The sequence below is a fragment of the Aquarana catesbeiana genome, linkage group LG05 (genome assembly GCF_042186555.1).
Source record: "Aquarana catesbeiana isolate 2022-GZ linkage group LG05, ASM4218655v1, whole genome shotgun sequence".
Taxonomy (NCBI): Eukaryota; Metazoa; Chordata; class Amphibia; order Anura; family Ranidae; genus Aquarana; species Aquarana catesbeiana.
The window spans coordinates 652,507,430-652,523,711 of NC_133328.1; the positions used below are offsets into that span (position 1 = coordinate 652,507,430).

The window sequence follows — 16,282 nt, forward strand, 5'->3', positions numbered from 1 at the left end:
CAACACATCATCCATCATCACCGATCCTCATCACCCAACACATCATCCATCATCACCGATCCTCATCACCCAACACATCATCCATCATCACCGATCCTCATCACCCAACACATCATACATCATCATAGATCCTCATCACCCAACACATCATCCATCATCATAGATCCTCATCACCCAACACATCATCCATCATCGCCGATCCTCATCACCCAACACATCATCCATCATCACCGATCCTCATCACCCAACACATCATCCATCATCACCGATCCTCATCACCCAACACATCATCCATCATCACCGATCCTCATCAGCTAACACATCATCCATCATCACCGATCCTCATCACCCAACACATCATCCATCATCACCGATCCTCATCACCCAACACATCATCCATCATCATAGATCCTCATCACCCAACACATCATCCATCATCACCGATCCTCATCACCCAACACATCATCCATCATCACCGATCCTCATCATCACCTATCCTCATCACCCAACACATCATCCATCATCATAGATCCTCATCACCCAACACATCATCCATCATCACCGATCCTCATCACCCAACACATCATCCATCATCACCGATCCTCATCATCACCTATCCTCATCACCCAACACATCATACATCATCATAGATCCTCATCACCCAACACATCATCCATCATCACCTATCCTCATCACCCAACACATCATACATCATCACCGATCCTCATCACCCAACACATCATCCATCATCACTGATCCTCATCACTCAACACATCATCCATCATCACCGATCCTCATCACCCAACACATCATCCATCATCACCGATCCTCATCACCCAACACATCATCCATCATCACCGATCCTCATCATCACCTATCCTCATCACCCAACACATCATACATCATCATAGATCCTCATCACCCAACACATCATCCATCATCACCTATCCTCATCACCCAACACATCATACATCATCACCGATCCTCATCATCCAACACATCATCCATCATCACTGATCCTCATCACCCAACACATCATCCATCATCACCGATCCTCATCACCCAACACATCATCCATCATCACCGATCCTCATCACCCAACACATCATCCATCATCACCGATCCTCATCATCACCTATCCTCATCACCCAACACATCATCCATCATCACCGATCCTCATCACCCAACACATCATCCATCATCACCGATCCTCATCACCCAACACATCATCCATCATCACCGATCCTCATCACCCAACACATCATCCATCATCACCGATCCTCATCATCACCAATCCTCATCACCCAACACATCATACATCATCATAGATCCTCATCACCCAACACATCATCCATCATCACTGATCCTCATCACCCAACACATCATACATCATCACCGATCCTCATCACCCAACACATCATCCATCATCACCGATCCTCATCACCCAACACATCATCCATCATCACTGATCCTCATCACCCAACACATCATCCATCATCACCGATCCTCATCACCCAACACATCATCCATCATCACCGATCCTCATCACCCAACACATCATACATGAGTAGGCTTCATTCTACCATTCTATGTCTCGCTTAAGGCTCCATTCACACCTGTGCAACTTATCATGCGACTTTGGACATCAAAGTTGCATGGCAAGTCACAGCCCATTCTTTTCAATGGCACCCATTCAAATTGGTGCAACCTAAAGTCACAGCAGCTTTGAAAAAGTGCCTGCGCTACTTTGGTGGGACTTTTGGTGCGACTTTGGTCTAGAGAATGTAAAGTCAGATCAAAGCTGCACCAAAAGTCACATAAAAGTCACACTAATGTAACTTGAGCCTAAAAATCCTTCAAAGCAAATCTGTATCTGATGAAATGAATGAGATTGGATTGCTTCTTCTCTATGAAAGTAATGACTTTTTCTTTCGCCTTTCAGCTGAAGTATCTGCCTCCTCCATGGGGGGATTGTAAGGACACACCGTTTAAGTCTCCCTACTTCCTCAACTATAGTATAACGGCCTGCCGCATCGAGTGCGAGACCCGCTACATCCTGGAGAAGTGCAATTGCCGCATGGTCCACATGCCAGGTGAGAGGCCTCTTCTGGGGTGTATTGGGGGGACAAGGGAAGCTTCTCCTTCTGATTCCCCTAATCTTTCCTTCATTGTAGGAAACGAGGCGGTCTGCGACCACGAGCAGTACGTGGATTGTGCTGACGTTTTTCTAAAGGAAATAGGTGGGTGCCCTCATCACCCCGAGGAAGAAAGAGGAAGGTCATTGTCTAATGTCCTGTAAATGAAGGAAGATCATTATCTCCCCAATTGTTATAATTGATCTTCTGGATGGCAGGGGTGCTGACCTGGCTATCCTCACAAGAGACTAGTATCCTCACAACGGGGGAGATGGGTTTGTGTCGATGGGTAGGATTTAGTAGTTAGATACATTTTAATAGTTTAAACTTTTTTTGGACTGTTTTTGGTTAATGAATTGATTGTAATTGATGGACGGGTTTTGGTACACGGACAGATTTTGGTGGAAGGATGAGTTTTGGTGGTTGGGTGGGTTTTTGTAGGTGGACAGATCTGGATGAGATGAGTTATTTAGATGGAAGAGTGTTGGTACTCGAATGAGTTTTGTTGATGGACAGATTTTGGAGGAAGGATGAGTAAAGCTGGATACACATTATACAACTTTTGTTGTTGGATTTCCTTTAGCTTTACCTTCAACAATGTAGTAAAAGGGCCGGCCTGATTGCATACAAATGAAAAGTGTTTAGGTTTGACCTCATATTATATGGTTTTGGTAAATTTAAAGAAAAAAAAAATCTGCATAAAATGGTTTAGTGTGTATCCAGCTTTAAGGTAGTTGGGTGGGTTTTTGTAGGTGGACAGATTTGGGTAGTCAGATGGGTTTTTGGAAATGGACTGATTTTTGCAGATCTATTCATTTTGGAAGATGGACAGGTTTTGGTAGATTGACTAATTCCGGTTGTCAGATGGGCTGCAGCAGTTGGATGGTTTTGGGGATTAGATGGGTTTTGTAGATAGATGTGTTTTAATAGATGGACGGATTGTGGTAGATGGGCAGCTTTTGCTAGATGGGCCAACTTTGGTGGTCATAAGAATTCTTGAAGTTGGTGGGTTTTAGTAGATGGACAGATTTTTGTGGATGGATGAGTTTTGATGGATGGATTTTGGACGACTAAAGCCTCGTACACACGATCAGATTTTCGGACGACTGTTGGTCCGTTTTTTTGTTGCATGCTAGTCTCATGTCGAAAGTGAAGAGGTTACTCACCATACGAAAATTCTCGTACAACAGAATACAACTTCAGAAGTGACGTAATGTGTTGACTAGTTTTGTATGTATTCTTTCGTTTCTGAGCATGCATAGTCTTGCTCTTATGTTTTTTTCGTACGAAAACCGTACTAATTAAACGAAAATCGGACGTCGAGTTCACGTAAGACAAAAATTGTATAGTCTACACATCCAGCTTTTGTCGGACAAAAAAAAAAAAAGGAATCGGCTGTCGAAAAGCACCATACTAACGATCATAAAATCGTCAGACCGTTTGAAGGACAAAATTTTACTTCCGATTTTCGGATCGTGTGTACGGGCCTTTGCTGATTTTGATAGATGAACTGACGTTGGTAGTTGGATAGGTTTTGGTAGTTGGATGATTTTGATGGATGGACAGGTGTTGGTAGTCAGATGGGTTTTGGTAGATGGACTAATTTTTGTAGATAGAGAGGTATTGGTAGATGGATTGATTTTGGTTGTCATATGGTTTTGGTAGATGGTTGGATCTTGGTAAAGTAACACATTTTGGTAGATGGACTGATTTTGCAATACTGATGGATTTTGGTAGATGGACTAACTTTGGTAGTTGGATGGGTTTTGGTAGGCAGAAGGGTTTTCGTATATGGACTAATTTTTTAAAATAGATTTGTTAGATGGATGGGTTTTGGTTGTCAGATGGGTTTTGGTAGATGGTTGGATCTTGGTAAATGGACTAATTTTGGTTTATGGACAGGTTTTTGTAGATGGACTGATTTTTCTAGATGGGTGGATTTTGGTAGTTAGATGAGTTTTAGTAGTTGGGTTGATTTTAGTGGTCATATGGATTCTTAAATTTGGGTGAGTTTTGGTAAATGGACATATTTTTTGTGGATAGATGAGTTTAAAAGGATGGATTTTTTTTAAATTCTTTTTATTTCATTTTTTTGAGAGAATAGTACAAAAAAAACAATGCAGCGGCCATTTATGGATAGATTTTGGTTGTCAGATTGGTTTTGGTAGAGAGACTGATTTTGGAAGACTGACTGATTTTGGTAGATGGACTGATTTTGGTGGTTAGATTGGTTTTGGTAGATGGGTAGGGTTTGGTAGAGAGACTGATTTTGGAAGACTGACTGATTTTGGTAGATGGACTGATTTTGGTGAATGGACTGATTTTGGTGGTCAGAAGGGTTTAGGTAGATGGACTAATATTTGTAGATAGACAGGTAATGGTAGATGGATAGATTTTGGTTGTCATTTGGTTTTGGTAGATAGTTGGATCTTGGTAAATTGATTAAATTTGGTAGATGGACAGATTTTGGAAGACTAACGGATTTTGGTAGATACACTAATTTTCGAATAGGCTTTAGTAATTTGATGGGGTTTTGGTAGTCAGATGGGTTTTAGTACGTGAATGGGTTTTGGTAGTTGGATGTGTTTTCTAGATTGCTGATCAGTTATATTTCCCTTTCCCTCCAGACCAGGCTGGGGAAAATGGTGCATCTGTCTGTGCCTGTGAGACTCCGTGTACGATGGTCCGCTATGGGAAGGAGTTGTCCATGGTGAAGATACCTAGTAAAGCCTCCGCCACGTATCTGGCAAAAAAATACAACAAGAATGAACAGTACATTGCGTGAGTTTGTTTTCCACTTCATTCAGAATATGACCGGGTCAGACGGATCCTTAATGCTGTAGATCCTCTTCCTCTCTGCCTCCCCCAATCCCATATGAATGTGGTGAGATGTTTCTCCAGTCACTGAGATGGGAAAACAATGGTCAATTGTCTAAAATATCCCAGCTCAGAATACAGACATTTGTCCTGTCATTTTAGGAGTCCCTTGTTCTGGGACTTCTCTTTCTCGTAGCAACCCTACAGGCAGCCCCTGTCTGAGGATTTCCCAAATAACTGAAATTCACAGACAGAATTAGGACTCGGAGATTCTTTAGAAGACAACTTAAAGAACCAATAAAAATCATGACTCCGCCCCTCCATGTGCCAATCCTAGAGTGTCTCATATACTGGACTGTCTACCGGTCACACCAGACCACTAGGGAGGAGATTCAGGTTTGACTCAGACATGGGTTTGTGGTGAACCCAACCTGTTCACCATTCATGGTCCCACTAAACTAATGTGAGCTTTTACTGACCCAAAATCCCAGCTGCTGTAATTGAGGAATTTGTGTTTGGAAATGTATGCCTCTGTTTTCCACCTAAAATGATGAAACAGTTTAATTACTTTTTATGGGAATTGGCTAACAATCCAACAATCTCTGCCAAAAATTCTCAGGTCTGTGAGCCAGCCATATGTTGCTCATTGGGGAATGGCCTGTGGATGGATATGAGCATCTTGACCAATCACTTTTGTTTCCAGTGAGATCATATCTGACTGGTCACCTGTGGTGGTTTTTGGCATTTAGGGATGAACAAACAGATGGCTAAGGTGGGTTGGATTTTGTCTGAGCATCCAATGCCTACAAACTGATGACAGAGGTTGGTTAGATCTTGTCTGAACATCCAATGCCTACAAACCAATGAATGAGGTTGGTTGCATCTTATCTGAGCATCCAACTGACTACAAACAGATGACTGAGGTTGGTTAGATCTTATCTGAGCGTCCAACTGACTACAAACAGATGACTGGGGTTGGTTGGGTGAATCTTATCTGAGCATCCAACTGCCTACAAACCAATGACTGAGGTTGGTTTGATCTTATCTGAGAGTCCAACTGCCTACAAACCGATGACTGAGATTGGTTGCATCTTATCGGGGCGTCTAACTGCGTACAAACCTATGACTGAGGTTGATTGGATGTTGTCTGAGTGTCCAACTGTCTACAAACAGATGATTAAGATTGGTTGGCTCTTGTCTGAGAGCCCAACTGCCTACAAACTGATGACTGAGGTTGGTTGGATCTTGTCTGAGCATCCAATGCCTACAAGCAGATGGCTGAGGTTGGTTGGATGTTCATCTGCCCACAGATTCCCATTGGCCTCTTCCTCAGACATGAAGGTCTCCCTGGCTGCCCATAAGCATGAGGTGATTTTCACAAGTTGTACTGTCGGCATATTGAAACCTCTGCAGACACCCAGCCACCAATTCTTCTGTGTCTTGGGGATATCAGGGAACAAGCCAACTGCTTAATATGGATCATCCAAAGTGGTCATGTTGTAGACAAATCTTTCAGCCACCATCTCATACCTATGGCCGGCCTAATATACACATCGCTGGTTACACGGGGCACTGACCACTGTTTATATGTTCAGCAGATTGTCTCTCTTGTCCTCAGGGAGAACTTTCTTGTTCTTGATGTCTTCTTTGAAGCTCTGAACTTCGAAACGATTGAACAGAAGAAGGCGTATGAGGTGGCTGGACTGCTGGGTAAGAGTTCTCTTGGAAGATGTCAAACCTTGTATGAATCTGTTATATTGGTCATGCATGGGATGCTACTTTCCCCAGCACATAGATAGATGTAATCTCCTCCCACAATCTGTCCTGTATACCAGTGGTCTCCAAACTGTGGCCTGGGGTCTGGATGTAGCCCTTTGCTTGATTTTATCCAGCCTTTCGGGGAATATTTCATTCTCTGACACCAAAGAAGGGGCATAATTGCCCCCGCTGACACCAAGGAAGGGGAACAATTCCTCCCAATGACACCAATGATGGGGTACAGTTCCCGCCAGTGACACCAATGATGGGGCACAGTTCCTGCCAGTGACACCAACAATGGGGCATGATTCTTCCCAAACAATGGGGCACAATTCCTGCCACTGACAACAATGATGGGGCACGATTCTTCCCACTCAATGACACCAACTATGGGGCACAATTCCTCTCCCTGACGGTAAAGATGGGGGCATTGTTTACTTCCACTAATGCTGGGACATTTTTTTCTTCCAGTGGCCACTGGCCACAGTCCCCCCCTCCTCCCTCCGCTTAAGTCTGAAGGACAGTAAACTGGCCCTTTGTTTAGAAAGTTTGGAGACCCCTGCTGTGTACCGTATACAATGTGGGCAATCAATTTGTATTGGAAAATGGGACAGAAATATACAGATGGAGAGATGTACACAGCTTGAGGGGGACACATCGGGCTCCTCATGGACACATCAGGCTTCTAGGACCACTTCAAACTTCTATGGACACAGCTTGAGAGGGGGACACATCAGGCTCCTAGGACCACATCTAACTCCTAGGGACACAGCTTAAGGGGGGGCACATCAGGCTTCTAGGGACACATCAGGCTCCAAGAACCACATCTGACTCCTAGGGACACAGCTTGAGGGGGGTGCACATCAGGCTTTTATGGACACATCGGGCTCCTAGGGACACATCAGCCTTTCAGGGAGACATTGGGCCCCAAGGGACACATTGGGCTCCTAGGATGACACAATCTCATCTGCTAAATTGTGTAGGAAATGTTGGGCCACATGATGATGATGATGATGTGGTTGTCGTTCACCAGGTGACATTGGAGGTCAAATGGGGCTATTCATCGGGGCCAGTATCCTCACCATCCTGGAGATCTTTGATTATCTGTATGAGGTGAGAAATATGAAACAGCAAAGAGACCCGACATTCCAACACACAAACCTATGTATGGTACATATAGCGTCATATATATCTGTATATTCCACCAGGTGTTCCGGGATAAAGCCCTCGGCTATCTCCAGAAGAGGAAGAAGTCAAAAAACAAGGAACTCGACAATCTGGTAATCACACCAGACATCTGTAGTGAGATGGGCAGAGACGGTGATGGGTTATTAGAGTACCAGCTGTGTGTCAGTCTCATGTACAGATACAGATATACTGTATATATACTAGTCATAGCAGCCAGTCCCCTACAGTTCTGTTCAGCCGTCTTGTGATCTAAACATCTTTTCCAGACAGGACAACCCAATGACTGACCTCACTTTCCTCCATTGGAGTTATTATAGATTGGTCAGCAGCTGATTCAGTGTGAGATTGCAGAGTGTGGGGAACCATGTGTGGCCTGCGAAATTTGCTGGAGAGCTGGGAGGTGTGAGGAGCAAGGTTGGTGGCTGTGTAGTTTATCAGCCTCTGCTTGTATCCGGATGGTGGAACGTTGGAGTTCCCATGATTATTATCCAGCATGATGGTTGAATTCTAAGCTTCCTACTTCTCCCCAAAAAACAACTCCGGAAAGGGATGTACTTGTCATATTAGCTGGTGGGCTGGATCTCCTCCTCTTTGGACAATGGCCTCCAACATGCCCATAACCACTACAGACAACCACCATTCCAGGTCCCCCCGGGTGTAGGCCCGGCTCCTGAGGCTGTATCTTAGTGAAGTTCGACCATCTGCAGGTTGTGGTCTCTCAGCTTGTAACTGCAAAATGAGTTGAAGACTCAAATTGGGTCATCAGCTTCCACAAGCTGCTGAGACAAACCCCCTTTGTGTGGCATTTTTGCCTGCCAGGAGGGTCACACCATCTTATGCAGTCATCTGGAGCGGCACTGTTGGTGGACTCCTACACACCGTGGTTCACTCTACTTCCTCATTCCCTAGCAGTGTGCTTATAAGCTGGATCCTCGTCTTTTCAACCATGCTGATCCCTCATAGTGTGCAGAGGTCCGTTCCAAACTGACCATCTCTGACCATCGCAGAGCATTCCTCAAATAAAGGAAATGAAACACAAGAAAATGTTTGCAAAGAAATCTTAAAAAAAAAAAAAGTCTACACTGAGCGGTTTTTGATAATTGGTTCCTCCTTAATGGTTTGATTACTTAATCCCAGCACCCACTGCTCTATATAGTTCCACCACTGCCTCCAAAGCATGGACAGGGGTTACTTAGAGAGTACAGGGACAGGCAATGTTTGAGGTATTATCTTCCATCTCCCGTCATCCAAATATCAGAAGCACTCCAAGTTCCCCAACCATGGACAAAACAGCTGTGACTCAAGTGTCTCTTCAGATTTGTATGCTCTTTGGAGCAGATGGGACATTGGATTGCTGCCAGGCCATGGCTTCCAGACAGCTGCAGATCCCCTAACTTCCCACAGTGCCTCCCATCTCCCAAATTGCCCCCCAGCCTTTTATAGTGGACAACAGTACCCCTCAGCCACCACAGTTCCGCCCAACCTTCCACAGTGCTCTTCAACCTCCCACAGTGCCCCCAACCTCCCACAGTGCCCCCAACCTCCTACAGTGTCCCTTAACGTCCCACTGTGCCCCAAGCCTCCCCCAGTGCCCCCCAGCATCCCATGGTGCCCCCATCTTTTGTTGTATAATTATCAGGCTTTAATGACATAGCCTGTACGGTATGCGTTAGATTGGACCCATTGCTTATGACCACACGCCTTACTGTCCATGCATTTTGGAATTGTTTGAGATAGGATCACAGGTGATCCGTTCCTAAGGCGTTAATATAATTATCCAGGCTAGTTACATCACTGTGTAACCGTGCTGTGCAGGCTCCTAGTGTGATGGCATTTGTAGCTAGAGATGAAATAGATCAGGAGATACGTTTAGCCTTTCAAAAGGACTCGACAACCTCACCGAGTCAGGAGGAGGAACTCAAAAATTAGATTTAAAGAGCACAAAAAACTACTTACTAAGCACCTTAATAGAAAATGGGATGTTTCATTCCTAGAGACATACAGAGAGCATAAAATAATCCCCAGGGGGCTAAGAGATGAAGTGATACCAGCAGAGCACCTTCAGAACCAGAGATTTCTCAATAAATGGAAGGTGCTCTCTGCACTGACCCAGGGGGTAGCTGTAGTATGTGTCTTATTGTAGAAGAAGAAAAACAACAACTGAACAAACTTTCTGGACTCATTGAAGAGAGCACATTGGGTCTAGACTGGGAGGAAGGGGAAATCTTTCACCTTACATAGTTACATAGTAGCAATAGACCTTACCATTAGGCGCAATAGAAGTAGGTCGAGGAGACGGAACTTTAGGTCCAACTCACGCCCCAGAGGGGAGACATCACAGAGTGATACAGACGAAGAATTTAAACATCCCTTGTAATAGAAAAAAGCATGACAGGACCTCTTATATATGAGATCTGGGGGGTCAAAAAGACGTCACATCTCATATTTACACTAAAATGCAATAAAAAAAAAAAAAGTCATTTAAAAAATGACATTTAAAAAAATATGCTTTTAAGAGGCGTGGGCGGAAGTGACGTTTTGACGTCGCTTCCGCCCAGCAGTGTCATGGAGACGAGTGGCCGCCATCTTAGCCTCACTCGTCTCCAGGCACAGGACGGAGACGGATGCGATCGCCTCCGCCGCTACCGACAGCTCCGGTAAGCGGTGGAGGGCACCGGATCACGGCGGGAGGGGGGGGGGCCCTCTGCCGCCACAGATAAAAGTGATCTCGTGGCGAATCCGCCACTGGGACCACTTTTATCGGAAAGCCGGCCGCCGCACAAAAACGGGGATACCGGGGTTATGGCAGCTAGCTGCCGCCATAACAACGGTATCCCCCTTCAAAGTTTGGACGTACATCGTCGTGCGGCGGTCCGGAAGTGGTTAACAAGGAAACCCCCACATCCCGGCCCCCCCTGTTTGAAATGGTAACGGGTACATTGTACCCCTACCATTTCACAAAAAAAGTGTCAAAATGTTAAAAAACCACAAGACACACCTTGGGACAAGTTCTTTATTTAAAAATAAAATATTAAAAATGTCCCACAAAGTCCATTCATCTTCTTCTCTTGCTCTGCCGACGGACTGAAAATAAAAAAAAAAACCCCGCACGCCGCCACCAATCCGCTTCCATGGGAGGCACCCGCCGTCCTCTCAGGTGACAGTTCTTTTATAACGGAGGGAAGGGCCACACGGTGACGTACCCGGGTCACCCCGCCCCCCTCTGACACACGGGGAAGCCATTTTGGAGCGGGGTTCCCCGTAAAATCCATACTAGACCTGAAGGGCCTGGTATGGAATTTGGGGGGACCCCCACGCAATTTTTTTTTTACATTTTTGTTTACGGTTCCCCTTAATATTCATACCAGACCCAAAGGTCCTGGTATGGATTTTTGGGGGGACCCCCATGCCATTTTTTTTTTTTTCAATGATTTTTATTTGTATTGCTGAGACCTGAAAATTCATTAATAGCCGCGAGTAGTTTTAAATGACTTTTTTTCCTTTGAAATGTCATTTTGCTGTCAGACTGTTCTAAACACGGGAAACATGCGCCCCTTTACAGGCATACTATAGACACCCCCCAGGTACGAAATTTAAAGGGATATTACACTTTTATTGACTTTAAGCATTATTAAAATCACTGCTCCCGAAAAAACTGCTGTTTTTAAAAGTTTTTTTTGCATTGATCCATGTCCCCTGGGGCAGGACCCAGGTCCCCAAACACTTTTTATGACAATAACTTGCATATAAGCCTTTAAAATGAGCACTTTTGATTTTTCACGTTCGGGTTCCATAGACTTTAACGGTGTTCGCGTGTTCAAACAAATTTTTTGCCTGTTCGCATGTTCTGCTGCGAACCGAACCGGGGGGGGGGGGCTCATCACTACTATTCATCGTACCTTTGCCACGTACACACGTGGCTAAGGTACAACGATGACGTTTTGGTGGTCTGGAGGGGGGAGGTGGATCTACTACATGAATTCACCGATACCCACAATGATAAGGATCGCAACATAAGACTCACATATGTATTTGACAGGAAGCAGATTTCTTTTTTGGACTTGTGGATCAACATCGCGGGTACCTCAGCCACACATACATTTCGTAAAGAAACAGCAGCTAACACGCTTCTACGTGGTGACAGCCACCATCCAAAAGGACGGTATCCCCGAGAAACTGTACCAAATCTGTGGATTTTAAACGTGAAAGTGATGATCTATATAAATGTTTTTGTGAAAGAGGATATTCACATGGCCAGCTGAAAAAAAGCAAAATAAAAAGTAGCACGATATGATAGAAAAGATCTTCTGAAAAAAAGAAACCTAGGATCAGTAACCAGGAAGACCCCGGTCCAGTGATAGTGATAACCCAATTTGGGGCTCAATGGAATAAAGTGGGAGATATCCTGCAGAGACATTAGGGGATCTTGACAAGTACACCTAGATTGTCCAACATAGTGGTAGCAAGGAGAGCAAAAAACCTAGGGGACACTTTGATAAACTCTGAGTATATCAGGAAGCCAGAAAATACCTGGCTATCTCCAAATTCCAGGAGTCGGGGGATGTTCCCCTGGTGGACATGGTCAGCTCTGCCCTTTTGTTGATAGGACTGATACCCTCAGGAATGCCCTGGGTGGACGCAGCTACCAGATACGTGACCTGATAAACTGCTCGACTTTGTAAAGTCATTTCTATATTGACATGCCGTGTGACAAAATCTACATTGGGAAGATGAAACGTCAACTAAAAATTTGCACGAGCGAACATATGCATGAAATTAAAGACAAGGACCCTGATAGAACACTGTCCAGACATACTGCCCAATTTCCTAATGGTAAAACTGGACGGAATGTAGGTTAAGGGGATCTACATGCTAAAACTTCTCCCAGAAGGAGAAGTGGTGGATATACAGGTTGAAATCCCTTCTGCCCCGTGGATTGAAAACTGAACTTAATTTACAGGTCTTCCTGCAGGAATAGACCAAATCTAATGTACTGAACGGCCCATGACCCTACAAACCTACCCCTAGGTATTTTCAACTATTCTATCACCCTGTCCGATATACACAATCGGAGTTGGCTGCTCTGGGTACATGTGTATGTAAGCTGTCATTTGGTTTGTCTTGTCGGTTTCTGTTTTGATTTGTTCTTGCCTATGTCACTATGTAATGGACTCTCCTCTCCTCCTGACTGGTTTTCCTACTATGGGTGGGACAAGAGCAGAACCGGGCATGGATGGAGGATAGACATAGAAGAAGAAAATGAGAGATAAACTCTGTTCTCACGTATCATCCTATGGAGGGGTTAATGTCCCTCTAGAACTATGCCTCAAATTCAAGATAATAAAAATATCTCCAGTAACAACTAGAAATGTAACTTTCCGCTCTACTTTTACATCTATATATATAGAAGCCTGCTAACACAAGAATAGGGGTGGCTCTATCCGGTGTGGAAAGACACAGTTATAAGGAGCCTCCAGACAACCACCCGATGTCCAGACGAATCTACGCAACCGTACAGCGAAACGCGTTGACATCATCAACGCCCGAGATGCCGCTTGTAGTATCCCCACTAGTGTTGGCGAGCTGTTGGAGGAGGACGCCTGCACCGCGCTCTGACCGGCGAGTGCACTGGGGAGGGAGACATCAGTAACCAGCCGAGCCGAACTGCCAAGTACCTGGATACTACTACCTGTGGACCTTACCTCCGGCACTCCCTCCACTGGGATCTCCCACATTACTGGATGAAATCCTTATGCAGGATGGATAACTGTATCTCCCATTCACCAGACCAACTGATGTGATAGGTCCACAGGGTACCCAGCGGCACAGCTAATGAGCAATCCCTCAGTTAACCAGCATATCCTCCCCCCAGCTCGAGCCTCCAAGGGGGCTGATAACACACAGGAGCACCGCCATAGGTGGCTTCCCATTCCTTACTGACATACGGCCATTGGCCGTGGCGGTAGTCTGTGTGTCAGCACACTTTGGGGTCTGGACGACCGTGTTATGTGTGATGTTTAGTTATGTGTTTGTCTTATGTAGCATGAATTCATGAGGTGTCAAGTAAATTAGTGTGTTCTGTGTCTGGAAGTGAGATCCCTACACATAGAGTGAGATCCCTACACATGAGATCCCTACACATAGAGTGAGATCCCTACACATAGAGTGAGATCCCTACACATGAGATCCCTACACATAGAGTGAGATCCCTACACATAGAGTGATATCCCTACACATAGAGTGAGATCCCTACACATAGAGTGAGATCCCTACACATGAGATCCCTACACATAGAGTGAGATCCCTACACATAGAGTGAGATCCCTACACATAGAGTGAGATCCCTACACATAGAGTGATATCCCTACACATAGAGTGAGATCCCTACACATAGAGTGAGATCCCTACACATAGAGTGATATCCCTACACATGAGATCCCTACACATAGAGTGATATCCCTACACATAGAGTGAGATCCCTACACATAGAGTGAGATCCCTACACATAGAGTGATATCCCTACACATATCCACCTACCTGGTGGTTTTTACAATTTGTTATAGATTTATGAGCAGTCCGTACTCCTTGTCATTTCTCTAGCCTCTTTGTTCCCCGCTCTGGGGGAATAGTTCTTTGTTGTATTCTCATCAGGCTTTAATGACATAACCTATACGGCATGAGGTGGATTGGACCCATTGCTTATGACCACACGCCTTACTGTCCATGCTTTTTGGCCGGTGCCCCGTAGCCTCCCCCAGTGCCCCCCTAGCATCCCACAGTGACCCCCCCAGCCACCCATAGTGCCCCCGGCCTCCCATAGTGCCCCCAGACTCCCCTAGTGCCCTCCCAGACTCCCTCAGTGCCCCCTAACCTCCCACAGTGCCCCCCTAGCATCCCAGAGTGCCCCCCCAGCATCCCACAGTGACCCCTAGCCTCCCATAGTGCCCCGGCCTCCCACAGTGCCCCCAGGCTCCCCCAGTGCCCTCCCAGACTCCCCCAGTGCCCCCTAACCTCCCACAGTGCCCCCCTAGCATCCCACAGTGCCCCCCCAGCCTCCCATAGTGCCCCCAGCCTCCCACAGTGCCCTCCCAGACTCCCCCAGTGCCCCCTAACCTCCCCCAGTGACCCCCTAGCAACCCACAGTGCCCCCCAGCCTCCCATAGTGCCCCCAGCCACCCACAGTGCCCTCCCGCCCCCCCCCGGTGCCCCCTAACCTCCCCCAGTGTCCCCCTAGCATCCCACAGTGCCCCCCAGCCTTCCATAGTGCCCCCAGCCTCCCACAGTGCTCTCCCAGACTCCCCCAGTGCCCCCTAGCCTCCCCCAGTGCCCCCCTAGCATCCCACAGTGCCCCCGGCCTCCCACAGTGCCCCCAGACTCCCCCAGTGCCCCCTAACCTTCCACAGTGCCCCCCCCCCAGCATCCCACAGTGACCCCCAGCCTCCCATAGTGCCCCCGGCCTCCCACAGTGCCCCCAGGCTCCCCCAGTGCCCTCCCAGACTCCCCCAGTGCCCCCCTAACCTCCAACAGTGCCCCCCTAGCATCCCACAGTGCCCCCCCAGCCTCCCATAGTGCCCCCAGCCTCCCACCGTGCCCTCCCAGACTCCCAAGTGCCCCCCTAGCATCCCACAGTGCCCCTAGCCTCCCACAGTGCCCCCAGCCTCCCACAGTGCCCTCCCAGCCTGCCACAGTGCCCTCCCAGACTCCCCCAGTGCCCCCCTAGCATCCCACAGTGCCCCCCTAGCCTCCCATAGAGCTCCCAGCCTCCCACAGTGCCCCCTAGCCTCCTGCAATGAGTGCCCCCCCACCCCAGCCTCCCACAGTGCCTCCTAGCTTCCCATTGTGCCCCCAGCCTGTGTTGTGTGTTAGGGGTGGAGTCTTTGTGTTGTGTGTTAGGGGTGGAGTCTCTGTGTTGTATGTTAGCGGTGGAGTCCCCGTGTTCTGTGTTAGGGGTGGAGTCTGTTCTGTGTTAGGGGTGGAGTCTGTTCTGTGTTAGGGGTGGAGTCTCTGTGTTGTGTGTTAGGGGTGGAGTCTCAGTCTTGTGTGTAAGGGGGAGTCTGTTCTGTTAAGGGCGGAGTCTCTGTGTTGTGTGTTAGGGGTGGAGTCTCTGTATTGTGTGTTAGGGGTGGAGTCTCTGTGTTGTGTGTTAGGGGTGGAGTCCCCGTGTTGTGTGTTAGGGGTGGAGTCCCCGTGTTGTGTGTTAGGGGTGGAGTCCCCGTATTGTGTGTTGGGGTGGAGTCCCCGTGTTGTGTGTTAGGGGTGGAGTCCCCGTGTTGTGTGTTAGGGGTGGAGTCCCCGTGTTGTGTGTTAAGGGGTGGAGTCTCTGTGTTGTGTTAGGGGTGGAGTCCCCGTGTTGTGTGTTAGGGGTGGAGTCCCCGTGTTGTGTG

General features: G+C 46.9%; 2 protein-coding genes across 2 annotated transcripts in view; one reads left to right on the forward strand and one right to left on the reverse strand.

Moving 5' to 3' along the window:
• Nucleotides 1-8,348, forward strand: part of LOC141145705 (acid-sensing ion channel 1C-like) — a 60,582-nt gene extending 52,234 nt beyond the window's left edge. Inside the window, exons 4-9 of the mRNA XM_073632582.1 lie at nucleotides 1,943-2,093; nucleotides 2,175-2,240; nucleotides 4,763-4,916; nucleotides 6,571-6,662; nucleotides 7,744-7,823; nucleotides 7,919-8,348. Of these exons, the coding sequence (XP_073488683.1) occupies nucleotides 1,943-2,093; nucleotides 2,175-2,240; nucleotides 4,763-4,916; nucleotides 6,571-6,662; nucleotides 7,744-7,823; nucleotides 7,919-8,146 (771 nt within the window). The 3' untranslated portion in view covers nucleotides 8,147-8,348. The remainder of the gene's footprint in view (nucleotides 1-1,942; nucleotides 2,094-2,174; nucleotides 2,241-4,762; nucleotides 4,917-6,570; nucleotides 6,663-7,743; nucleotides 7,824-7,918) is intronic.
• LOC141145703 (uncharacterized) overlaps nucleotides 1-16,282 on the reverse strand; it is a 353,511-nt gene that overhangs the window by 222,176 nt on the left and 115,053 nt on the right. The gene's annotated exons all lie outside the window — the stretch shown is intronic.